A 25,873-nucleotide genomic window follows, 5' to 3' on the forward strand; every position below is an offset into this window, starting at 1 on the left:
GTGATTTCTGAGGGGAAATTACGGAGGGGAATCCCAAACAGCTGACACGGTGAAATGATATGTGGGAACAACAATAATATTTAACATTTCATACAAAGAATATAGAAATGACAAGGGGAGGAGTTGAAGCCAAATTGCTACCACAGATGATGAACACGTTCTTCGTTAACGTGACATAAATAGGTTACAATGATTTTCATTCAGTCAGGACTTTACGCTGACTCTAGCCACATGCATCACAGGTAGATTCTAGTAAAGCATTGATTAATGCCTGATATTAAAATTAGTTAACTGGACTTGTAGCCATTATTTTGTGCCCAGGTGGCTGGACACCACAAGACACAACGAACCCGATCGAACCGTTATACCTAGGATTTCTGTCGGCTAATGTGTGTCTCAGGTTTTGAAAATGGGCTGACAACTCATGTAGTGTGCGCTGGACATTACACTAAGGAAATAGGAAGGGAGGGTCAGTGGAGAGCACCAGAGTTGAGCCTTTTTTTATTCAGTGTCATCAAGAGAAAGAAAAAACGGCAGGAAGAGACGATAAAGCCGATAATTAAAATGAGGTCGACAGGTTTAATTTATCATGCGATTCATTGATTTTTTTTTTTTACAGTTAGCGGGTGCAGCATATATTCAGGTGTGCTCGATGGTCCAGATATTACAGTAATCGATATTCCTAACAGCTACTCACAGACTGACTGCGGGCTCCACCACGTTGCTGTTGAGGGGGATTCCTGTGAAGCCCGGCGGCGGCTTCGGGGCTGAGCTTCCCAGTCCGGGCGGAGGCATCACCAGGGGCGGGCTCGGTGCTGTGGTTTTCACCGGGAAGGAGGTCTTGAAACCTGTAGCATAAACACAGATTACAGTCGCAGCTCTTCGGACCACCTGAGGCATCAGATCTGAAGCGTCCAGGTAGTTTAAGCAGCCTACCGATGTTTTATGGTGTTCGGTCAGATGTTGACGTCCGTCATCAAAATAGAGGCGTGCTTACCTATTCTACGCCGACACCAAGTACTCGCATTTATTCACGTTCAATAGTTAACCAGGACCAAACTGTGTGGATACAGCTGTAATCCACAACATGCTCCAAATGTTACTCATCAGAGCAGAACAAGCCTTCTGTTGGTTTTATACCTTTAGGCGACACTTCCAGCTGTTTTGACTGATAACCCTGACTGCACTGTGACTGCATGCAAACACACAATGTCAAGATCAAACACTGGGCTGCTTCATAGCCCAATGACAGATGAACAACTTGCTTCAGAGCCGCCTGATTTATGAGGTTTGACTGATGAATGAAAAAGATTATGAAGAGCACAGAGGTTTCACCCTCTAGACTCGCAGTTTTATCACTTTGATTATCCAAACTTTCATTTTAAAAAATCCCTTTAGTTGCCGTTTCGGTACACAAAAATTAAGATTCAAGACAAAATGACACAAATATATACACTGACTGAATGGATGGATGATAAAACAATAACGCAAGTTGAAAATGGTGAATGGTGCTGCATTGTCATCGACCTCAAAATTGAGCAAATTGGAACTACAAAAATAAATCATCTTGATGCAAAGAAGGCAATTATTTTAAAAAGAACACGTGTTTGATAAAACAGTTTCTGCAGTTGGATGACGTGTTTTTATTGGCTGTGTCAAAACTAGTGTATTCCGCAAAACTACGATGGAAACACTTGAAGGAAAGCATCCCCACAGCATGATGCTGCTACCACCATGTTGCTCAATATGGGTGAGTTTTCTGCCACACAAGGCATTTGGAATGTCAAAAATGTTAACGTTGCTGTCAATTTTGCTGCTTTGATTAACGCTCTCATTTGCCAACCAGTCATTTAAAATGGACGGCCGTGTCTTGGTACGTCCATTTCACCAAGATGTAAAATGGACGTCTTGGTACATTTTAAGATCCTCACACATTAAATTGTTGAACAACCTAACCCTGATTTATGAAGCTGCTTTATGTCCTCTAGTAAAACTCTGAGCCTGTCAAAGAAATATTTTGTTGTAGTGGTGAAGGAGTCACTATTGAACATAAACAACAAGGCTGAACATAAAAAGCTACATTTTCAGTAATGAAGGAATTCACTCGTTATACTTTGACTCGGTGGACGATTAAAACCTATTTTTAAAAACTCCAATTACTCTAATGTTCTTTGATTGGTTCGTCTGAGTTGCATCAACGTTGGACTCGTTTTGGTGGCCTTTTCTGTTTTTTAGTGACCTTTTAATATTTAGAAACTGTATAATCGTTTAGGATTATATATTACCGCCATCAGTAATTCAGATTCTAAATCTCACTTTGTCTGAAACCAACGGATAAATTAAAATAAAACACAATTTAAATCCAGATAACATGAATTGAAGTTTATAGTTGCTTATTCTGCAGACAGAAGACTTTAACTAGGCAACTAAGTTTCACCTGGAGGAGGTTTCTTGGTCATGAGAGCAGGGAATTCCTCCTCTGGCTCCGGCGCCGGAACCACGACAGGCGGCGTTATTACCCTCGGAGAATCTCTGCAAACTGCCGATGTCGCATCAGTGGGACCACTGGCTGACACGCTGGTTGCCGTGACGGCGCTGGACAGTGATTTGCTCCAGGTTTTCTCGGGGACGTTTTCCTTCTGCGCAGCCGTTTCCACGGAGATCGCGTTCACCGGTGCCGCAGTGTCCGAAACGGTGGGCGCCAATGCGGAGGAGGCAGCTGAGTTCTTCTGCTTCTTCTTCTTGCCGACTTTGGAGAAGGGGAGGTCCAGGTTGGGGGGCGGATTTGCGGAGGACGGGGTTGTGGAGGGTTTGTTGTTGGCTCCTTTGACGGTGAGCAGGGAAGAGATGTCCAGCATGGTGGGCACCGAGCAGAACTCCTCCTGGGTCATTCCGCCGCCGCCGTCGTCGTCGTCAGACAGAGAGGGAGGCGTCGCCTTTTCTCTTTCCCCGACTTTCTTCTTCTTGCGGGAGGATGACGAGTTTGAAGAAGAGAGGAGCTGAGGCCCTGAGGGAGCGGCTGAGAGAGGAGGCGGAGCTCTAGAAGAAGGAGGAAGCTGAGGGTTCGGTTTGGCCACAGGGGTGCTGTTAGACCACGCCGAGTTGGCGCTCGCCGCGGGTTTGGGAAGCCGAACTTTGGGCACCAGAGCAGGGAAGTCCTCCTCTTGGAAGGAGGAGTTCTTTTTCGGCTGTCCAGAATAAGCAGGGGTCATCGGGGAGGAAACCGCAGTGCTGGAAAGACTCGGGAACTCCTCTTCCTTCAGCGCCGCAGCAGCAGGTGCTGCCGGACCCGGCTTCGCGCTGGAGGGACGAGAACACATGGGAGACATTTCAGCACAACTGACTATCATGAGATGATGACTTCATTTGGTGAGATGAGGATTACATTGGTGCTACGGCGGAGGCTCCTAAAGCAGGAAAGTCATCTTCGTCTCCTGGATTAGAGCTCTTCATTGTTTTTACTGTTTAAAAAAAACAAAACAAAACAAAAAAAAAAACATTGAAGACAAAGTTGGTAATCTGAAGAAGAAGAAGATAATGTTACTGTGATTTTATTTTTATACCTGGAGGCTTGTTGCTTGGTTTGATCGGTCCAGTCAGGTGTCTGGGCTCTTCAGGTTCTATTCTCTCTATCCTCTCGTCTCTACAGTGTTTTGAAGTGTTCCTCTCTTGCATCGCAGGTCGCTCTGTTTGCCTTTGTGTCACCGGTCGCTCTGTTTGCCTTTGTGTCACTGGTCGCTCTGTTTGCCTTTGCGTCACTGGTCGCTCTGTTTGCTTTTGCGTCATCGGTCGCTCCATCTGCCTTAGCATGGCGGCCCGCTCCGTCTGCCTCTGCATCGCCATCGATGCTCTTAAAGCTGCTTCGACCTGCCTGTCCTCTTCCTCTCTTTCCCTGCACAGATAAGACGAAGAGCTTAGAAATGGAGCTTTGGAGGTGAAATGTGAAGACAGGATAGGCTGAGTGCAGCAGGACTCAACTAGGAATGCAAGTTATCAATTATTGAATTAAAGTTGGCTGACTAAAGATTAATTTATAAGTTGCCATATTCTTAAAACCTGAGTTGTCAAGAAAAAGAGGATCAACCGTCTTTGCACAACATGAGAAAAAGGGATACATTTTTCATAATATGCTGAATTAAATAAAAACACATTAAATTTCAACATTATTTGTGTCTGCTGTATTAAATACTGACTGAATAAACTGTAAATTGTAGTTCTCAAATTATTAAGCTTAGACATAATTATAAAATACACCAAACCATGAATCTCCTAGGTTGCAAATAGAAAACCAAATGATTAAAAGAATAAAATATTTGAAACACTGAATTCCCCATTAACAGAGAGGCATTCATACTTGGCTCCATGAAGTGCATTAACTCACGACAGCCCTCAGAATCAACACTTACTAAGGTGAAACTAAAGGAGTTTTTCGAGTGTTAATATTTCAAAACAAAACCGCGTAAAAGTGCATTTTGCATCTCATGTCGGACTCTGGACCGTTTCTCTTTCCCGGTTCGGAATGGCCGGCCGCCATATTTGTTTTTACATCCCAGAGCCGGCTCAGCTTCAAGATGACCAGCGGCGCCCTCTTCTGGATGGCGGCCAAACTACAACACTAAGTTCTGTAAGCGGAAGTTATTAGTTTATCGAGTGCAACAAATTTTATTATAAAATATTTTCATCCCTAGACTCAACTGAATAAAAAATTAAAATAAAACAAAAAAAAAATAAAGAAATTAACACAAGTACATACAAAAAGGAAAAGATTAAGGCACATACGATACCTACCTTATGACACACTGTGTTAATTAAAAGCCAATGGAGAGGAAAGTGTGTTTTTAAACAAAAAAGTATATTTTCATCTGATTTAAGACCAATCAATGGCATGTAAGGTTGATGCAGCTCAGACAAATAAGGGGTGAGATCATTAAGAGATTTAAAAAAGAAAAAAAGAATAATAATAATAAAAAAAACATTCAAAACTGAACTGGAAGCCAGTAAAAAACCCCACCAAAACTGGAGGTGTGGGTTCTTGTTTGCTATTTCTTGCTAAAAGCTGCTGTAATAAATACTGACTGAATAAACTGTAAATTGTAGTTATCAAATTAAGCTTAGACATATCTCAAATCAAAAGAGAGTTGCAGTACTGCTCTACTCCTATTACACACTGATTTGTTTTGGTATATCATATGAAATGCTGGAAAGATTAAGCACAATATGTAATATGATCCAAGTTTGTGGTTGACATTTGCTGAAGTTCAAGGGAACTTTCAATGGATCCCAGGGCCGATCATGCAAACTCACCGGGAGTACCTCCAGCTCTTCTGGCCCATCTGCAGTCTACCCCGTCCTCCTCGATTATGCCGCGTTTCCTCATAGTCCTCGCCTCCAACCATGCCTAAAGAAGAACAGGACTATTCAAGCTCACTGCCTCAGGAACGTCTTTTTAGCTCGACAAGACCACAATGACCCACCGTCGTTCCTCCTCTGCTGCCTCGGAGCATAGTTGAACTGCAGGTCGATGTGGCGGTTCTGCCGGGCCTCTGCTCGGTTCTTGCTGTGCGCCGCAGCCTTGTGGGCCTTATAGTCGATCTCGGAGCGGAACGCGTGCGTGAACTGCTCCGTGGCGCAGCGTCCTTCCTCGCACAGGTAGTGGCTCTCTCTGAAGTGCTCGCTTAGATACTGGTAATCACTGAGGACAGACGGGTCAGTAAGAAACTCAAGCAGGAATGCGATGAAACACATGCGTCACGGGTGGATTTTCATTCTTCTGCGGACACCTGTAGTATTCCTGCGAGCCGTCCGCGTCGCAGAAATGGCAGAAGTAATGGTCCCTGCGCAGGTGCTTGAGCAGCTCGTCGTTGTCGAGGTAACGCTCGTCGCAGAACTTGCAGAGCGGGTGTCCTCGGTGACTCGTGTCGTCCGGATCGCCGTGCGCTCTGTGCCGCGCCAGTTCCTTACGGTTATACCACTTCCGCTCATAAGAGAAGATCTGGAGAGGCGGCAGGTTTTCAGAACACGGTTCACTTTTTAATATATTTGATCTCTGGTTAAACTTTTCACGACCAACAACAGAGCTAAACTACAGCCACCTGATCTGATTTTACAACAGAAATACTGGATTTCTCTGGATCAGGGAGGAGCTCACATACCTTGAGATGTTTTGAGCAGAGCTTGCAACAGAAAAGCTCATGCTGCTTCCTCATGTGCTGCTCCAGCTCCTCAAATCTGGAGAAAACTTTAGGCTCAGGACATCGGACGCACTCCGACAGCAGCAGAAGCCTGATTATAAACATAAAAACACATCAAGAAAAAGCGAACTTAAACTCTGAATCCACAGCTTGAAAACTGGTCGCCACCTTGTGACCACAGAGTCACCAGCTGCAATATTACAGCCACTTACAAGAATGCATGGGACATAAACCAGCTTCTTCATTACATCAAGCTTTTAGTCCCTCTGGAAATCAGGTATTTCTAACATTCCAATAAGAGTTGTGAAAAAACAGTTTCATCTCATAAACCGTTGTAAAAAGTTTTGTTTGTAATTTTTAGCCACAGTTTAGTTTTATTCAATCAAATGAGGGTCAGTCTATAGTCTGTTATTATTTCAGCTGCAGCTCCAGTTAGACCAGCAGCTGCATTTTGCACAGACTATATTTGTGTGCATGCTCTGCAAAACTGTGCAATAGGCCGTGCCCATTATTTAGTTGATCCAATGACTCAACCTCTTCCAGTTACATTTACAGTGAAATGGAAACTGTCGATGCTGCTTCGTGTCTATCTGTGTCATGTGACCTGACTGCAGAAAGAGAAAGCCCTTGATTTAGAAGGAAGTGCTCAACAGAGAGCAGCTGAAACACTAGTCTTGAAATATTATGACATTCGAAAATAAATTCTAAGATTATGAAGTATTTTATGGTACACATGCTAATCCAAGCCTTGACATTCAGCAAACTGATCTGCATATAAACATAACCAGCAGAAGCATTACACGAGTTAAGAAGGACTAAATTTTGATTTTCCATTTGCCTATAATTTAAATATTTCCAGTGAGGGCAAAACCAGAGTCAAATTTCTAGTTTGTTTGCACAAACCTGCCAAACACAGCTGATTCTAACATGGACACTTTAGAAAACAAAGATTTTCTGCTACATTTTCTGAGTCAACAACCAACAGTTTTACGTGCACAAAAAAGAGAAAATTGGTTATTCAAGTAAGAAATGTTGATAGCTTGTCTGTTATGCATGTATACAGATGTGCTAACTATCCAGATACTACTATAAAAGAAACAGCTTTTTTCTGTGGGAGAAACTAAAACATCAGTGAAGCCGTTTTCTCCCCCAATCAATTATCCCAATTAGTCAGGATATATACAGCTACTTTTTCAATATCTTAGTTGCTAAATTATCAGGCATGCAAAACCCTGGTATCTTGTGTTTTAAAGCATTATAATAACCCCAAGGCATTAAAAACAGTAAGAGCAGAGTCTTTCCATACCTGTACTGAGAGTGGGTCATTTCGTCAACGAAATATATGTTGTATCTCTTCTCAAAGGGAAACTGCTGATAAGGCAGAGCCTGAAAGGTCTTCAGCTTTTTAACAAACACCACCTGGAAGAGCATGATAGGAAAGGTTAAACTAATGACACCCAAAAAGTTACATTTTATTTTATAAACAAAAGGAAAAAAAAAAGCTGTTTAAACTTTAAACTAAAAACTTAATGTTCATGATGCTACCAATATGGAAGATAATTGATTTTAAAAAAAATTCTGAGGTGAACTGCAGCCAGGACATATTCATTTTAAAATGTACAATTTTTCAAGAAAACACAAACTTTCTGGTAACAGAGAAGCTACCAGGTTGAATCACACAGAGAGAGTTAGGAGACAGCGATGAGTTAATTTCCTTTTACAAAATTTCAGCACTTCCATATTCATGATTATGTCTATATCCTGACTAAATCCAGACATCCTAAATCAGGTTTCACACCTTTCCAGACTCAACTTTTAGAGATTTCCCAGTAAGTGGTTGTTCTGTCATGATTATCTATGTTTTCTAGAAACTGGGAAGGAATACAACCCAGAGTTTGTAGTCCAACCTTATGATAAAGTACATACTAGTTTATATTTTACATTTTTAAAGTTAAATCAAGTTACACATCATGAAATACAAATTGTTTCACATCACCTTTTGATTAGATTTAATGCCTTTATATTGTTTAGTGATTTATTTGATGTGTAAACTGGTGTCTAGCTTTTTAAAATTGTTTTAGGTTATCATTTTTCTACTTTTTTAGGTTCCCAGTCGCCTCAAAAGAATGTTACAATACCCTGAACCCTCATATCTACTGATATTGTCCATTTAAAGCATCTTTGTGTAGAATAAAGCTGCATTTTGAACCTAACATCACCATGTGTTGAAATCTCTCACGTTTCCTAACATTTGTCCAAAATGTAAATGTTTACTAGCAGGGCATTAGTAATTGGCAAGTTAATTACAATATTAGTGATGTGACGCTAAATGAAGACATTGCTACCAATATTAGATTACATTTTTAGCATGTTTTCATTCATTGATAAACACTGAAGCCAATCCGTTATGTAATAGTACCTAACTTGATAAACCAACACATACTGCTGTGCTGATGTTAGCATTACCTGCTTTGCTCGGCGAGTGACAGCTACTAAACGTAATTTAAGCACAATAAAGCTACACTATATCATTTCCTGTCGCAGTTATACCTATTGTAAATTCCCTTAAGATACTATTACACGGAAGCAGCTTTTAATACTTAGGGAGACTAAAATGACGTTGAGGCCTAGCTAGCTCCAGCCCCGGGCCAGAGTAGTAGAGTAATCCGCACCTTGTCCAGCTCCTCGCGGCAAACGGCGCAGTACTTCTGGTCGCAGAGTACCCTCATCTTGGTGGAGCAGCGGTAGCACACCGGGTGATCGCATTTACCCAAAGCGAAGATGTCGATGTCCTGGCAGCACAAGACGCATGTCTTCTCAGACTCCTTTACGGTTGTTGAGTTCATGTTGATGGTAAAAAGGGAGCTAAAGCTTAGAACTGTTTGGGAGAGTCTCGGTAGTGAAGTGCTTACGTAACGACGAAAGTGTGAAGTACTGCCGGTTATAGCGTCACGTAACGGTTGGAGTGCCACAGATCTATATAGTATATGGATGGGCCGAGGTCAGGACCACAGCACGCTCGTTGCGCCTTTCTCAGATGTGGCATCTGCGCATGCTGTCATGGCTGATCCACGTGTTGTGGTCTGGTGTTCACCGGCAAGGTTGGACTTCCGTAAAAACCTTTCACACGCCTCAGTGAGTGTTCTGGAAAACGTTCGGACTTTGCGAGACTACCGGGACAACAGTAACCTGAAGCTAGATATGAACCCAACTAATATAGTACCTTTCTAATTTTGTCGACCCCTGAAAGCACACTATTTTGAACAGTTAACGTTTGACAACTTTCTTCTACGCTGCTGAGATTTCTAAACACAGGATAATTTAAAAAATAACTGTTTTGTGTTGTTCTTCAAACTCTGTGATTCCACGAGACATGTCCGAGATCAAGAAGACTCCACGCTTACAAGATGCATCCATCCATTTTCTGTACACCCTTGTCCCTTAGTGGGGTCGGGAGGGTTGCTGGTGCCTATCTCCATACAGAAAGACCCCAGGCCAGGAATCAAACCCAGAAACTTCTTGCTGCAAGGCAACAGCTCTACCAACTGCACCAATGTGCAGCCCCAGATGCACTACATACATATTTATATTACATCATATAAAGGAAAGGGGTATGGAAAAGAAGCACTACAGTATGTTTATTTATGATTATTGATGAAAATGATAAAATCTGTAATCAGTCCACCAGGTGGCAGGAAAAATCTTTGGTTCATTTTCAAAAACTGCTGTTTACATTGAGTGAAATATATCTTTAATTGTATCTGTTGTCTAAAGCTATTCATTGCTTCTAAGGTTTTCAAAGGCCAGTGACTGTGAAGCAGTCTACTTTCTGAAGGTATTTTAAAGATTCTTTCATTTTTCTTCCTTATAATTTATTGTCACACAATGGAGAAATTGTATGGGTTTATCAGCAGCATTATTTGAATTACAGCATAATGTACCGTTATACAGAGACAGAGATGGATAATAAGTTTATTCAAAATTACAATAAATGCTTAAACGTGAACTAACTACTTTAAAATTATATCATGTTCTTTAAGCTGTTCAGTTTTTCACACTGAATGTCACATTTTCTTTCTATTTGCTCTACAGTAGCCAGATAGAACTGTCAAGCAGCTCTTCCTTTGCCTCAAAAATATTTTAAGGTTTTAATTTGGACTTTGATAGCTTTTCCACACATTTTGTATGAAGTTCTTGTACCTGATCAAAATAGCATATTGCTCAATGTATTTTTGAAAGTGTTACCCTGTTAATTTTGATCAGATGAACAGTTTCCACAACGAGAAACAGTATAGAAAATAAGAGAAAAATCTGAGGGAATATGAATAGTTTTAGAGAAATATGTGTCAAATTTCTAGACCTCCTGATGTTTGTAAATTACTTTGATTTTCACATTTTAAACCTTTAAAAAAGTCTTTGGATGCAGTTGAAGTCTCAGATTATTCAGAGGGGATTATGAACATAACTGTCAACATAATCCTTGTCTAAATATCAAAAGATACTGAAGAAATGGTTAATAAAGTTTCAACAAACATCAGATGTAGACAAAAAAGACAAAAAATATTCCTCCATCCTGAAAAAATGTTATTGCTTTTACGAAGTCGGTATCAAAGTTTAGGTTTAATGAGAGCTGCTGAACAAATTCATAAACCACATAGACAATCAACTTTAAAATCTGATGTGAACCAGTTTACGTTTACTGTAGGATCACCAATGGCAACACCTCATTTCCCTGTCTCTGATCTTTATTTCTACATTATCAATTTGACGATGAAAAGTCAATAAGACTGAAAACCAATTACCTAAAGCAGGAACTCTTAAGACAAAAACAGAAGTGTTGTTGGTTCTTCTATCTTTTCCTCTGTCTCCTTCAGCCTCTTTTAACTTCTTACACACACACACGCTGCAGTTTACATAACCATGTGTATGTGTGTCTGCCGGCAGTCATACATAAACAGACTGAAAGTGATTAGACTACCCTTTAGAAAGGGAACAGATTGCAGAGAAGAATAAAAAGCTAAACTTGCGCTGCAATCCTTGCCTCACTTGGTTTCATCCATAAGGTGAGCTAAGTGTGCCCCCAGCACTGGACGGTGAATGTAACTCTGTATCTGATCCATTTATGTGACATGTGTGGCTTGTAACATTTGATCATTTTCCGGCATTAAAGCCTGCGTTTATATACAACCAAATCTCATTATTTCTCAAGGTAATTTACACTCAAGGGTTCTGGTCGGGTCCTGAAACTGGTTAACGAACCTGGTGGAGCACAGAAACGAAATGAATGAACTCCAACATTAGAAAATCACAATAAAACATCAGTAGTGGTTTATCATTTGTTTAGTGAAATAATCTTAAAAATGAGGTCCAGTCCGGTCATCATCACAGCGCGTTTCTGTTGTTAAGTGTCCAGGGTTGCATTTCTGGTTGCTGGTTAGCGTCTCTTGTAGTGGCCGCTGCTCAGTCCCATAACTCTGAAGGTGCTGCTGGCAATCTTCTCATAGAGAAGGAACATGAGGGCAGCAGTCAGGACGGTCTGCAGAAGCTTGGCCTCCAGGCCTTTGAACAGACCCGACACACCGTGTTTCCTGCAGCAGAGAAGTAGGTTGAAAACAGGACTGAAGACTGATGATGACCGTTTAACAGAGAACTAAACAACAAAAGGCTTTTTATCGATATAAAATATTGTGGAAAAAAAAAAACATTTCTTCTAGTGGTAGCACACAAAAATGTTTTAAATAATAATTGAGTCAATTATTTATTGATTTAATTTCAACATTCACAGAATAAAATAAAATAAAAATTAGTGAGGATGGGATGTATTTGGACTGCAATTCATGATTGACACAACAGTCTGGTAGTCTGCTAGCAAACAATTACGGTGCTTTGCAAAATTGTTGAAACTTCTTAAACTTTTGCATATTTTGTGTGGTGCTACAATATAAATAGAAAAATGTTCTTATCTCCTTTTACTCTGACACCCCTAAATCAAATCCAGTGCAACCTTTTTGAATCAGCAGATCAAGTGCTCAAAACAAATCTGGTCCTTATTGAAGAGTGGCAAATAGAAAGTTACCACGGGAAGGATTATAATCTCTTCACGTGAAAAAAAAAAAAACGAAAAGAGACATAAATTCCTGCTTCCTATAAATCGTAACCTTGAAGTGCTTAAAAACCAGTTCTGGACTGGTTGTTCCACCCTTTTTCACTTTTCCTGAGAAATTCCTGGTAATTCCCTTGCAAGTTCACACATGTCTCAAAATAATGCAACAAACCATAACATTAATTCTTCATTCTGAAACGATTTCAAACTAATCATCGTAGATGTGCGTTGTTTGTGAAAACTCACCTGGCTCTGTTCACCAGTAGACCCTGGAGGGTCTGCAGGCTGGACAGCAGCGTCGACTTTTCTGTCGGTGTGTTGACCTGACCGAACTGTCGTTAGGGAAAGTATGGAGAAAACATACAGTTGGAGCCAAAATGTCCTCCAGTTCTTTTGATGAAGTAATGATGGATATAAAAGTGAGACCCACCCTGAGGACGGACTGCATTGTCTGCAGTGGGTATGTAACAGTGGTGGCGACGGCTTTGGCGACCGCCCCGATGATGAAGGCCTCCAGAGACGAAAGCTTAGAGGGTAAGGAAGAAAAGATCGGTCGCATTTTTTTTCTTTATTACCAAGCCTCTTATCTCCAGATAATGTGAGAATCCTGCTACCACCTTCCAAGCTCACCTCCCTGGAAGCCCCTCTCCTCAGCTGCCTCTTCAGACCTTCATAAACCATGAACTGAATGGCTGGGTTGAGCACCAGCAGCAGGGATGGGAAGGTGCCGTTCCAGAGGGCGCCAACACCTTCTTTACGGACGATCTGCTTAAACGCATCTGTGGAAGTCATAGAGAAGGTTACGCCAAATGGTGCTTCGCAAAAATATTCATGTCCCTTGAACTTTTTCCACATGTTACAACCGTAAACATCAATGCTGTTTCGAAGCATTTAATGTGGTGGACCGATACAAAGTAGTAGTGTGGGTAATTGGGAAGTGAAAAGACATTTTTGTTTTACACATATAAATGTAAAAATTATAACGTACATTTCAAGAAAAAGAAGGTGCGCTGGTCAGACTAGACAAAAAGAAAAAAAAAATAATAATGTTTTGGGGGTTTATACAAACTTACTGCACATCATTCTTGGCACATACAGTGAAATATGGTGTGGGGACAGAAAAAAATTCAAGGTGTGTCTAAAAGTATGTTTGTGCAAAAGCATACCAAACTTAATTTTTTTATTTATACAGAATAAAAGCACATTAAATCTTAACAAAATACACTAAAGTTTGTGGTAGTAATTGAACAAAGATCTGAAAAAGCTCAAGAATACAACTGATTCTCCATGGAAATGTGAACTCAAAGCAAATCCCTTTACCCAGGATACCAGAGTAGTTTGTGGGCCGGATGTCTGAATTGTGAAACTTGGAGCCTTGGAGCTTCAGCCGGGTATTGACCACCCACAGAGGAGTGGTCAGTAGGACGTTTATAACACCTGGAAAACATATCGATAAAAAATTATAAAGCTAACCTCACTGTCTGTTTGTAGACTTACTCATACACAAGAAAGCTTTCTGTGATACAGAAGGAGATCGGTTTACCTGCAACAATGCCTACAATGAGGTCAGTGCTGGGGGTTGACTGCCTGCTCTTCAGCCAGCTGGCCTTCATCCAGTGGAAGCAGTAGAAATAGACAAAGTTGGAGCAGCAAAGACTACAGATGACAGGGAACCATCCTCTGTAGGGAGCTAGTCTGCAGAGAGGCAGCAGAAATGCCGTTTCATTTCTCTCATAATTCAGCTGTGATTTGTTAAAATCATTTCACTCACAGTCCTTCTTCTTTCACAATGTCAGCCAGAATAGCAGGTGTGGATTTGGCCTTCCTGTTTTCATCCACTGAACTCAAAGAAAAAAAAAAAGTTGTCAATATCTAGCATTTAAACTGCGTCTGCAAAGGAAACTACACGTCCACGTCTTACCTTGAAGCCGTAACCTGGCAGTATCCAAAGGGAAGAATACTGTCATCGCAGTCACGCTTCCCTAAAACGGACCGAAGTCAGCATTCAACACAAGACTGACCCTTGTACGACAACACCGAACTCAGCTAAGAAATTTACAAATTTAAAGCGACGCAAATTTCTATAGCACAACACCAACTCAAAAGTCAAAGACATAATAATATCTACATATTTATCAAATTAACTTTTATTCGGCTGGGTAAGATGTCACTATAGGTAACTGACAAGAAAGCTTCTTTCATAGTAAATGAAAGAAGCAGTGAAAGTGAAGCTAACTTACCACGGCTCCTGACACAGCATGAACCAAACTCTCATAGGAGAAAACCTGGGCGGTCATTTTCAGCTGTCCTCTTACTCCAAGCTGCTCAAATGATGATGACCTCCTTCTGTTTCACCGCTAAACAGCTGTCAACACGCTCAGCTACCCAACGGCTCGCTGTTTTCCTTTTTTTCTTCACACTTCCTCGAAGCTGCGGCTCACAGAACGGGATTATGGGTACTGTAGTTCCATGCCCGATTTCAATGCTCAGTATTTAATTTGGACAGTTTATAAATATACATTTCTCACTGTGCGACACATCTGCACATATGACTTCTACTTATTTTTGATACAAATGGAACCCCGTATATAACTTCCTTTGCAGTGACTACTTTTTGTTTTCATTTCCCAAAGTACTCCTCGCTCAGTGTTTATCTGTTTAATTATATTTTATGCCATTTGTTACCAGTAACTTTATGCTTCTTGTTTTCCTTTGTCAAGTCCTTTTCTGTTTTTACGTCTTTAGCTCAAAGTCATACAGAATTAACAATTATTGCGGTGAGTTTTTCTCACTCAGTAAAGGTGCTCCTGACGCCAAGCTACTTTGTTTTGAAATATGTCACAGGACAACAGCGGTAATAACATTGTATTCACAGAAAATATAACCAGTGGTTCCTCTTCACTGCTGCCACTTGCTTGCTCAGGCTTAGGAATTGCTTCAAAGTCAACAACTAAATGCAAATAGTTGGGTAAATTTAGATGGGACAACTGTGAAATGTAACGAACTGTGTATTATCATTAAGATTGGACTGGACTGTATGTAAATTAATCTGACTAAATCATTGGATAGGAATGGAATTAACTACATTCAATATAACTGTTTACAAACTGGACTTGTAAAATGTCTTGAGAGAATATTTTTGGTGAATTCACAGTAAACTGGAAAAATGAAAACAGCCTGACACTGCAAGTGTTTTCACAACAACCACATCAGCAACTTCTTTAGGCATTTATTGTGATTCAATATAATATTCAAATGCTTGTTTAGACGTTGTCTCAAGCTGTGGTAACTGCTTCATACAATCTTGTTTCTTCTTGGGCAGCTTCTGCAAAGAAACTTTACAGTTGCTGGTATGTTTAGCCTGAATGTATTCATAATGTACATGAGAGCAACCAAGACGGGTGTTAATAATTTTTTAATAGACACAGGACTTCTAACAACAGTAGGGTTTTAGTTGGGATTTACGTAACAAGATACATTACATGACAACAAACATGAGTCAAGGAAACATCTGATTTTAAACCTCCATGACCGGAGCAGCAACCAAAATACATTTACAAGAAAGGAGTGGTTTTTAAAAAAAGAAATTGTTGAACATAAAAGTGAAATAAAAACTTCTTTAAAAAGGGACGTATTGATCATGAGGGAAGGCACTTTATTTTCGGCTGCAGTGAGGTAATTAAGTTACTATGACTTGACGGTTGACCTGACAAAGATTTGAGAATGATTACTTTAAGTGCATAAAATATCCTTTGACATGCCTTCTAACGACACTTATTAATGTTTCATGCTCTTCTAAGCACTGTGTGTGGTCCCTCACTTTTTTAAGCATGTTCAACCTGCTTTTTTTTTTGCGTAAATACATTAAACCAAAACAACAAGAACCCATCAGTCTCCGGCCCATTCACTCAGCCACTCCTGACAAACCCTCCTCTGCTCCTCGCTCTCCCCAGTCCTTTGTTGCTTGCTTTGCTTCCTTTTCTCCCCCTCGCTTCTCGCCACCTCTCGTTCCTTCTCCTTCGTCTTGCTGTGCTCCAAAACGGCCTCGACAGTGGCCTCCAGTGTCCGTAGTGAGCGCTGCGGGACCCACTTGGGGTCGACCGTTGGGATGAAGGGGTCTCCGGCAGTGACGAGAAGTTGCTGAGGCTCCAGGGGAATTCGGAGGAGATAGGCATGCAGCATCATGCGATACGGAGAGTCGTCTGCTCCCAAGCTGTAGGTGAAGTCTCCGACGATGGGGTGGCCGATGGCGCTGCAGTGAACCCTCAGCTGGTGGGTTCGACCTGAAAAAACAAAGGTCATAGCAGTCAGAGAGGAAGTTTCTTTATCAAAGAATTTTCTTGAAATACTCGAGGTGAAAGATTTCTGCTGCAACCCATCAAGTTGCTTTTTCAAACTGCAGCGACTTCATTTGAATTTAATCCACATTCATTGTTTTATCAATATTAATTTAGCTCTTTTGATTTTGTCTCAAACTTCAAAGTATTTAATGAAAATTTTAGGCAAAAGCAAAAATAAATTATAGCAAAGTTATGAACTTTTCAAACTTTTTACCAAAAAACCCCCCCAAAAATAACAACAACAACAAAAAAAAACACAGACACACACACTTGTATTCAGCCTCCTAAATAAATACCAAACCAATGGGATGTAATTTAAGGTGTCGGAGTTAAATGAAAGAGAATGCACCACACACTTTTTATATTTTTAAACAATGTGTCTTTTTTGCTTCACCTCAAAATTACACATTGTTTTATGTTGGTCTATCACATGAAATGCCAATAATATACACTGATTTGTTGGATTGTGACAAAATGCAAAAAGATAAAAAAAAGACTACTTTTGCAAGGCTTTGTAAATGAAAGAAAAAAAAGAAATAAGATCAGGTACCAGTGAGCGGCTGCAGCAGAACCTTAGTGACCGGGTCACCGTCATACACCCCGTACTCCAACACTATCAGCTCAGTTTGGGAAGGCTTTGGATTCTCACAACCTGTTGAGTGAACATGAGAAAGTGCTGTAAGCCTTTTAAAGCTAGCTGCTGTCCGTACATTTCATGCAAGCTGATTTCAAACCTGTACCTTCAGTTCCTTCAATGCACATCATATGCGTTTTTCCCTCCATGGAGTTCTTGCCGACAGCGAAGTCCAGAGTTCGTGTCTCATTTTCCACCCACCCACGAAGCTGAAAAAGAAACTCACTGAGACAAAAGGGAAGGAGTAGCAGACAGCAACGTTTGTGGGCCGAGCTGTGAAGCCACAATATCCAGAGAGAAAACATGATTCTTCAATAACTTTTAGATCATTGTCTGTATAATCTTCTTTTTTTTTATCATTTTATGTATAATATTATCTATCAAGTAAATCTTATGTGAATTAAAACTAACAACCATTTTGATGGGAGGAGGTGACATTATCTTTAAAAATGCTACATTTGGTTTTCATCAGTAAAATGTCTGTGATACATTTTGGGGGAAACAAAAAAGAAAAGAAAATTTAAACTTTACCCTACACTCCTACCAGGAAGGACGAGTGGTTTTGTTTAAGTTTCATGTTGAAGAAAACATAGCTTGATAAAACTTACAAATAGTTAATAGCTGCTGGATTATCAGACTCAGTGATAAAAGGGCTTGGTGTTGCTATACTTCATGAATGGTCGGACTATATTTCAAAATTCTGATATTTCCCTAATTAGCAATAAACCAACAACAGAACAGAGTTTGGAAATACGTTTTTTTTTTGTTTCTTACCAAAGACAAGTAGGCCTTAGTGACAGTGCGGTCCTTAAAGCAGCGGTAAGCCCTTCCGGCAGCAGCTTTATTAAGAGCGACACAAAGAGCTCCGCTGGTGGAAAAATCCAACTGGTGACAAAATCTGTTGGAAGAAATAAAAACTAAAATAATGCAACTATTTATGAGGCGTAACGAAACTGGATGCATGAATTAATGTGGTTGCTAACCTGAACCCATAGTACGTGCTGGGGTCTGCCAAATGGGGGAAGTGATGGAGAAGCTGCAGCTGCACGGTCTGCTTTTCGTACCACATCTTGCTGTCTATACGGACATCCCAGTGTTTGTCCACAACGATGTAGTCGTCGCTCTGGTACAACACACGCAGGCTCTCAATGCTGGCTGGCTCCGAACTCATCCTGCGCAGCTGTCAGTCAATGCAGCCCCGCAGAGACTGGATCGGGACTTCTGACCCAAAGGAGTCAACAACAACAACAACAACAACAACAACAACAAGAAAACATATTGAGTAATTACAGTTTTTACTTTAGAGTTAATACCAGGTTTTTAATTTCTGGCTGCATTAACACTTTGCCTCCATATCAGTCAAAACTCATGTAACAGCAGTCTGAATGTCGAGTTAATAGAGCAGTATTCAACAAAATGTTTATCCTTTCATTGTGAGCAACTCTTTAATAAATGAATAAGAATGTTTTTAGCTGCGTTAAACCACCATTATACTGTAAAAAGTAAGAGCATAGTGGTGTGGTTTATGAATTCCAAACAAATAAATACATTTCAATGGCACCACCAAGATGCAGTGAAGTTTTAGTTAGCATGTTATTAGCGCTGTTGTTTCACCTTTAAATTATTAAACAATTCACAGCTATAAAGCACGCCCAATACGGACATTTGCCCGGCAACGAAACACGTTGTTACATCGCTTTAAATAATTATTTACCTTACGTCCTATTGAGGTTAAATGTGAGGAGCTTATTTCCAAAACATGTAAACAAAACCACGTCTCATGGATCACTTGTGCGCAGGCGCGTGTTCTTCTTTTCTCGTTTTTGTTAGTCCGTCGGGATTATGTCGCCACCTTCAGGTTATGTAGCCCAATGACAGTCATGTTAAAAATTACAGCAAAAAAAAAAAGAAAAAAAAGAGAGAGCGGAAGATAGTGCGAATCGCTCTATTTTATCATTTCTGTGGATCTACACAGAAATGATAAAATAGAATAGTTACTGTCTCCACCTTTGTTTAATAAATAAAATAAATAATGAACATGGAATTAGAATAACATATTATGCAATTCAACCGTCTCCTGTTTTAATTGTTTTGGGAGGTTTGTTCAACAAAAAATGGAAGAAAAAAAGAATAAAGCAATTAATCACATCATCAGTATTGTTTCGTATTTTCCAAATTCATTTGACATATTTTTTTATATTCTGATACTTTAATCTGACATACTTTTCTGTTTGTCCTTAGAATATTGATTATTTTACTTTCATATTTGATAGATCTAATTTTTTAAAGCTGTCCTATTCTGATCCAGAACTGTTACTTTCAATTACTGGCCAGTTTTTGTCTTTTCAAGTCCAAAATAAAGTGGAAGTGTTATATGCTACATTAATGTAATGTTCTTTGTAAAGGACTTCCCAAATCTGCATTTGTAAATTAGTTTTCAAAGCATTTCAAGTGTTTCCTATTCATTTGCTCTTAATTTAAAGAACCTATTTTTTTTTTCATAGATACAAACATGAATCCCAAAAACTAGTAAATAGTCAGTGACATCAATGGTCAGTAACCTGCTTTTCTAAACTACCTTTCATATTATATTTGTGAATATAGTGTTAATTAGTGGAGCAGAGTGAGTTGTTCATATGCCTGGCCTGGTTAGTGCTGGTGGATTTTCCGTCATTTTAGGTTATAATTATAACAGATTAACTAAACCGCTTTGTTGATTCTTGGCTCAGTATTTCTGCCCAGTGTCCTCTCTGCAGGTGGTCGCCTATAGAGAAGATAAACAAAGTTCACGTGATCTCAGTCCTAGTCATAGTGTGAATGACCTCACAAGAGATTAAACACCTGGAAATAATCCGCAGACAGATGGGACTGTTTGCACTAAAACCCATATGTGTCTGTGTGTTTAGTTTTTTTTTACGTAAGCTCTCAGGAAAAACATAATTCCAATGTCAAGCGATGACCTCACATGGTCCAAAGCTCATGGCAGATTGTTCTGAATCACCAGAGAATATCCAGCACACTCCACCTGCGGGTAATCCCATCACGCTGCAGGTATGGGTCTGTTTCTCCAGCTAAGATGATTAACAGTTATTATATAAGCCATATTTCATAACTCAGTTTGGTTTTCTGCGTGTTGTGTGTGTACATTCATCAGAGCTGAGTTCCTTGTCATCGGTGTTTCGTCTGTCGTTGCGTAATGTTTCACCGGCGCGCTCGTCAGGACGATGCACCTGCAGCAAAGCTTTGCACTCGCAGAAACAAAGAACTGCATGTGACTCGGCAGGCCTACGTCAACCCTAGAAATCACAAAAGTTTCAGTTAGATGACAGACAAAGAGGAGAAGATGACAGGCGTTGCACCGTACCAATTCAATCCGCTTACAGAGGATGTAGTTCAGTTCTACCTCAGTCCTTAATGGGATATTCAAGTTGAGCAAATCTCAGACACCAACTGGAACTGGAACAACTTTTTGTGAGAGATTTTCTCTGTGTTTTTTGTTACCTTGCTGTCTAAGGAGAGTCCTGGATGCTGTTGGTGTTGCAAACTCTTTGCCAGCTAAACCAACACACTTCATTTTTGCTTCACTCTTTGGATCCAGGACTTGCTGGATGAATCTTTTGATGCAGCTTTGTAAATAAGGCGTGCCTTTGTAAAGGGTTCACCATGCCTAAGTCATTCCTGCAGGCTCGTTGCGATGAGCCCATCATGATATCGGACTGGGGCCTCCCTCTGCTGCTGGCGCTGCTGCTGCTGGCGCTCCTCTACTCCTTCCTGTACCTTCCTGCCGCGGCCCAGCGAGCCCTGCTGGAGCAGGCGCTCAGCGGCAACAACACCACCGTAGCGACTCTGAAATGAGTGCAGTGATTGACAAGGACACGTTATTTGTCAATGGACATCTGCAGGCTTCTTTGTTATCGTGTGACCATCCCCTGGATCAAGTATGATTTTTTTGTTTGTTTTTAGACGGATAATAGTTCTGTTTGCCAGCTAGCTTTCATGTGATGAAAGTATAAAACCCATTAGGGTTGATTTTCCTGAGCTGAAAGTGTGAGGAAGGTCTTTGTACTTAAGTTGTCACAGATTCACTGCAAATGCAAGGAAGTGTCAGATGTATTACAGACATGTTTTACCTTAAGCATGGGCACACCAAAGTTTTGGAGATGTTCTCGTTCGGTTTCATTTCCCTCTGAACAGATGAGTCGTTTCTGTATTTGTTTCCCCCATACATGCAATGTGACCTTTTTTTTCTGTTAGTTTGTCTTGTTATGTTGTCGTTTGATCCACCACTCTTCTGGTTATTTAATAAGAGGAATAAAATAAGAAAAAAAGAAAGAAAATCAAAAGCGTCAATGTTTTTTTGCTCAAAACAGAGTTCTGAATAAAAAGAGGACTTCAAACGAAAATCTGAGCTCATTAAGCCAAAAAGTTGTTTTTGATTTAGATATTTTTTGTATTAAACTGTCTTGTGCTGCATATGATCACATTTAAGGTATTGGCTTAGTGCGTTACCGTGAACATACATTTTCCAAAAAAAAAAAAAAAAACCCTTCAGTTGTTTTTGCAAAATAAACCTGTCCACCTTACAGTGCCCCCTAGTGGAGGGTTTCTGGCCTAACTCATGTAGTCACTCAAGGATTTTATACCATGGCTTTCAATTTTTTGAAAGTAGAAGAAAATATAAATTGACTTTACCAAAATTTCAACAAATCAATCCATCCATCCAGGACTTACATTTATAATTTCATTACTACATTTAATGACTTTAGGAAAGCTCTATTCTTGATTCAAAAAGGATAAACATTTCAAACAAGACATCTTAGCAGCTGTTTTAAATTACCTTTATTAAACAATACATGATACTGGAATTTGACAGCGATGCAGCTCTTTAGCTGCAGGAGGCAAAAAGATACAAAGAGTTTCCAGGTTTCTGTGTCTTTCAGCCTGACCTTGCACCAACTATGCCTGCTTCTTTTAGCAGGCGCTGACATCACAATAAATGTGCTAATTGTTTTTCTTCTTAATTTTTGTGTGACATTAAGTTCCTTAAATTCCTTAATGAAGAATCTCGCTCAATCATGCAAAACCCAACAAGCCAACATTTACAATTAGTCTCAGACCACAACAGTTCACTCAAACGGAGCTTCATTTATCAGTAAGTCCAAATATGTTCACCTACAATGACAACAGCATACTCAAACACAGCACAGGAGTGTTATTTCGCATATTCTACGAGGTATCCATGTACTCCAAAGATCTCATAGCCTCAAAGCAAAACATTATTTACATCTCACATCCATGATATCTACAAGTGAAAAGAGGATTTAGTTCAGATTTTTTTTTAATGTGAATAGTATCAAAGGACCTACATGCATTTCTTTCTACATTATACACAGTTCAGGTACAGGTTTTCAACCGTGTGCTCTTTCAAAAAGTGCCAAAAAAACCCCCCCAAAACAACAACAAATGAATGGGAATGAAAACAACTAAACAATAATTTTAGCCTGGTTGTAGAAGACCAAACATTAAACACGGCAGTTTAAAGGCATTTATCATCATTTTGATCATTTTTCCACTTCAGTTGTGCTAAGGCTTATAGCACACGCTGTTTATATTCACTTTCAAGTCTGAAATTGAGAATTATGAGAAAAGGTGTGAGAGCAAACAAGCAGAAAGCAGCAGCAGAGAATGCTAAAAAATGATGACATGAAGATTGTTGGCATCATTTCATAACACAAAGTAACTATTCCAAGGATTCCTGTTCCAGTTCATTCTGTAAAGTGATGATTTATATCACAATTTATCAAGTGAGGATGAGGGAATCAAGAGAAATGTTGTCCAAGTGCAACACTAAGGAAACTCAACAAACCAGCACCCTACAGGGATTTAAAAGCACTTAATCATATTTTCAGTTAACCTTTAATTTAACAAAAATGATTATTAACTTATTATTAAAAGTATAACTGGAACTTTTTTTTAATATTATGCAGCATTCAGATAGATGTCATATCTGCTTCTCTTGTGACTAGCGTCGTCACTCTGACGTACTCGAGCATTCATCAGCCCTTTCCTGCAAATAAGTTTATCACAAAACACAATTTCTTTCAGTTTTATTTCACAGAGCAGTCCTTGTTTAAGTCTCGCTGTTCTCATTAGAGGTTTTGTACTGGAAACAGAAAACATCGAATGTAACATTATTTTCTGTCCAGCTGTAGACTCACTAATTGACTAATGCATTAACTGTTCTAGCGGTGGCATAAAGTTGGTTCAGAAGACTTGTTTTTTTCATTTGAAAATAATTGTATGGTCATTTTTTTTAATGTTTTCTGGTTCTGAAATGTGATGATATTTGTCCTTTAAACTGCAATTCAGCTTTTAGGTTCAAAACATATATGCTTTTTAATCATTTTCTTTTGACAACAAAAGCTTATGACCCCAGAGTGATGGAAAGTTATGAAATTACGAGTGTTGAAAAGCCAGTAACGTGCGTTTAGACACAGCTGTCTTTGCTCTGCTGTTGATGGCAGCACATGTGAAGCTTGTAGTCCAGCTTCACTGTGTTTAGCACGGTATTAGATGACTCAGGAAGTTGGAAATAGTCTAATACTTGTCTTTGTAGAGCGTAAATAAAAGTTTTAAGTTTCTACAATGTTTACTATACGGAAGATGCTTGGAAAACGATTCATGCCCCTTGAAACTTTTTCAAGGGGTGTACCCTGGTTATTCTGACAGTCTGCATTAAAATCCAGTGGAAAAATGTAGAAAACCGTATCGTTTTCCAGATACAATTAGAGTAGGGCATATGAGCTTCTACCAGCTCCTGGCAAAGAAAATATATCCCCCCCCACCATTGCTGATCTCCATATTTACCACAAAGGTGTTGGGTGGAGGACCAGGATTACTGAAGCAGTTTATGTTAGACGTCCATGTCCAATCTCTGGTTCTATCACGCTTTTATTGCTTCCAAACTAGTTCGGTTCCACTGAGCCACAGTCAAAATGAGTTAATTTCTAATTAATTGATTAATCCACCCACTGTTTTTAATATCCATTCATGTCGTACTTTGTCATTTCCCACCATAAAATGTGTGTTCGTATTACATATAAAGTGTACATGTTATCTTTTTATACTACTGCATCCAGATCAGACCACTTCTTCTAGAAAACGTTTGTTGTCAGCGAGAATATCTCAGACCTTCTGCATCAAAATCATTATTTTTACATCACAAAAACATGGAGTCAAACAAAATAACTCACACAAACTGTTTTTTTTTTCTTCTGACCGTAACTCTCAACACACCAATCAAACCCCCATCAAAGACTCGATGGACACCAGTTAAAAGACACGTGAAGAAACACGATTGCAGAAAATATCACTGCAACTCCTTTTCTTTCTTGCGGTTGTTGAACGTACATAAATGCAAAACGGGTCGATGATTCCCAAAGCAATTGACAGCTGAAAGGAGCACGTCTTTTTCCTGCATTCATTGTGTGCGTTTGTTTGGGTTCGGCACCCCGGGAGATGCTGTGTCCAATCATTTGAAGCTGGACACTAATTACTGTCCAGAGTTCCTCCTTGGTGTCCAAGAGGATTTAATTGGATCAACTACCCGGTTTTAAGCAGCGTGTTCGCCTTCCTGTCAGTGTTTTGCACTACCTCGACTGTCCCAAAAACAATCTTTCAGTAAATCAGAACAAACAGATCTTGCAGGTACCTGCAGCTTCTATAGTTTTACACCATCCCATGTTAAATATCCTTCTGCCAAGTTTCATTATGTGCTTAAAACTGACTCTCTGTGATAGGCCACATGACAAGATAAGGCAGATAGGAGAAACATGAAAAGCATAAACCATATCAGGATTAATCGAGATAACCTAGAAAAGAAGAAAGTGTAAAGAAAATGTGACGAGACACCTGCAAACAGCTTCCTGTCTCAGCGAGCGTGATTACGGAAAGGAAGAAGATGACACAGTGGCAGGGTACGGTAAATAAAAAGCAGGAGAGGAAGCAGGGAAATCATTCAGCATCATCATCATCCTCACACTCCGCCGTTAATTCCCATCCTTGCTGACGTTGAGGATCCACTCCCAAGATTGGTAGACGTTCTTGTCGTCATCAGTGAAGCAAGACTTGACCACGTATTGACCTCGGGACATGATCCCCTTAGGCGCCTCGTCAGCGGGACACAGGAACTCCTGCTCTTCTGCTCGTGGGCCGTAGCTTCCCATCATGCACACGGCGGTGTTCTCTGTGGGGCAAACACAGAAAGCGTGTGAGCTTTAAGATAAAAATATATACTTGCAGTAAACAAGACAAACCAATCTGAACCTACTTCGTACTCCTTTCTTGTAGGTCACTTGACGATACTTCAGGCCAGACACAATATCTCTGTTCACCTGTAAAAAGTCTTACTGTTATTTCTTTTTTAAATACATTTTCTTCATCCCAAACTGGCTCTAAAGAAAATTTGCAAAATTCAGAGAATCCAGTTATGGGTTTTTGCAAAAGGCTGTGGCAGGATTTGTCCAGCAGAGGTCCCCACAGCACAGTTTCTCTTTGATTTGAGGAGTGCTCAAAACACACACACACACACACACACACACACACA

The 25,873-nt window shown here is 40.0% G+C and overlaps 4 protein-coding genes across 5 annotated transcripts in view; all 4 read right to left on the reverse strand.

Moving 5' to 3' along the window:
• The window catches only part of znf598 (zinc finger protein 598), a 15,434-nt gene extending 5,931 nt beyond the window's left edge, over nt 1–9,503 (reverse strand). Inside the window, exons 1-10 of the mRNA XM_015023847.1 lie at nt 8,864–9,503; nt 7,498–7,610; nt 6,153–6,282; nt 5,781–5,992; nt 5,475–5,692; nt 5,305–5,398; nt 3,564–3,892; nt 3,386–3,461; nt 2,438–3,300; nt 698–848 (exon numbers count right to left, since the gene is read on the reverse strand). Of these exons, the coding sequence (XP_014879333.1) occupies nt 698–848; nt 2,438–3,300; nt 3,386–3,461; nt 3,564–3,892; nt 5,305–5,398; nt 5,475–5,692; nt 5,781–5,992; nt 6,153–6,282; nt 7,498–7,610; nt 8,864–9,037 (2,360 nt within the window). The 5' untranslated portion in view covers nt 9,038–9,503. The remainder of the gene's footprint in view (nt 1–697; nt 849–2,437; nt 3,301–3,385; nt 3,462–3,563; nt 3,893–5,304; nt 5,399–5,474; nt 5,693–5,780; nt 5,993–6,152; nt 6,283–7,497; nt 7,611–8,863) is intronic.
• A 2,010-nt stretch (nt 9,504–11,513) lies between these two features.
• On the reverse strand, nt 11,514–14,735 carry slc25a17 (solute carrier family 25 member 17). Its single transcript, XM_015023848.1, has 9 exons — nt 14,535–14,735; nt 14,216–14,276; nt 14,066–14,132; nt 13,838–13,989; nt 13,615–13,731; nt 12,925–13,073; nt 12,725–12,820; nt 12,541–12,626; nt 11,514–11,779 (listed from the first exon to the last, which is right to left on the reverse strand). Exons 1-9 carry the CDS (start codon nt 14,589–14,591, stop codon nt 11,626–11,628), a joined length of 939 nt encoding a protein of 312 aa, XP_014879334.1. The 5' UTR covers nt 14,592–14,735; the 3' UTR covers nt 11,514–11,625.
• A 956-nt stretch (nt 14,736–15,691) lies between these two features.
• On the reverse strand, nt 15,692–19,093 carry rpusd1 (RNA pseudouridine synthase domain containing 1). 2 transcript variants are annotated; one of them, XM_015023851.1, is made up of 6 exons: nt 18,983–19,093; nt 18,252–18,489; nt 18,043–18,166; nt 17,375–17,477; nt 17,185–17,286; nt 15,692–16,577 (listed from the first exon to the last, which is right to left on the reverse strand). In XM_015023851.1, exons 2-6 carry the CDS (start codon nt 18,437–18,439, stop codon nt 16,183–16,185), a joined length of 912 nt encoding a protein of 303 aa, XP_014879337.1. In that variant the 5' UTR covers nt 18,440–18,489; nt 18,983–19,093; the 3' UTR covers nt 15,692–16,182. The 2 variants fall into 2 exon arrangements, with proteins under 2 accessions (XP_014879337.1, XP_014879338.1); XM_015023852.1 differs by having other exon boundaries at nt 18,252–18,486; nt 18,983–19,089.
• Nucleotides 19,094–22,609: 3,516 nt separating this feature from the next.
• On the reverse strand, nt 22,610–25,672 carry LOC106940958 (rho GDP-dissociation inhibitor 1-like; the record flags this gene model as incomplete). Its single annotated transcript, XM_015023854.1, has 2 exons — nt 22,610–25,513; nt 25,598–25,672. Coding segments are annotated over 2 exons (272 nt in total), but the record flags the coding sequence as incomplete, so codon positions are not given.
• Between the last annotated feature and the right edge of the window lie 201 nt (nt 25,673–25,873).

This window comes from Poecilia latipinna, unplaced genomic scaffold (assembly GCF_001443285.1).
Source record: "Poecilia latipinna isolate Pla-1442-1.1 unplaced genomic scaffold, P_latipinna-1.0 Scaffold3429, whole genome shotgun sequence".
NCBI lineage: Eukaryota > Metazoa > Chordata > Actinopteri > Cyprinodontiformes > Poeciliidae > Poecilia > Poecilia latipinna.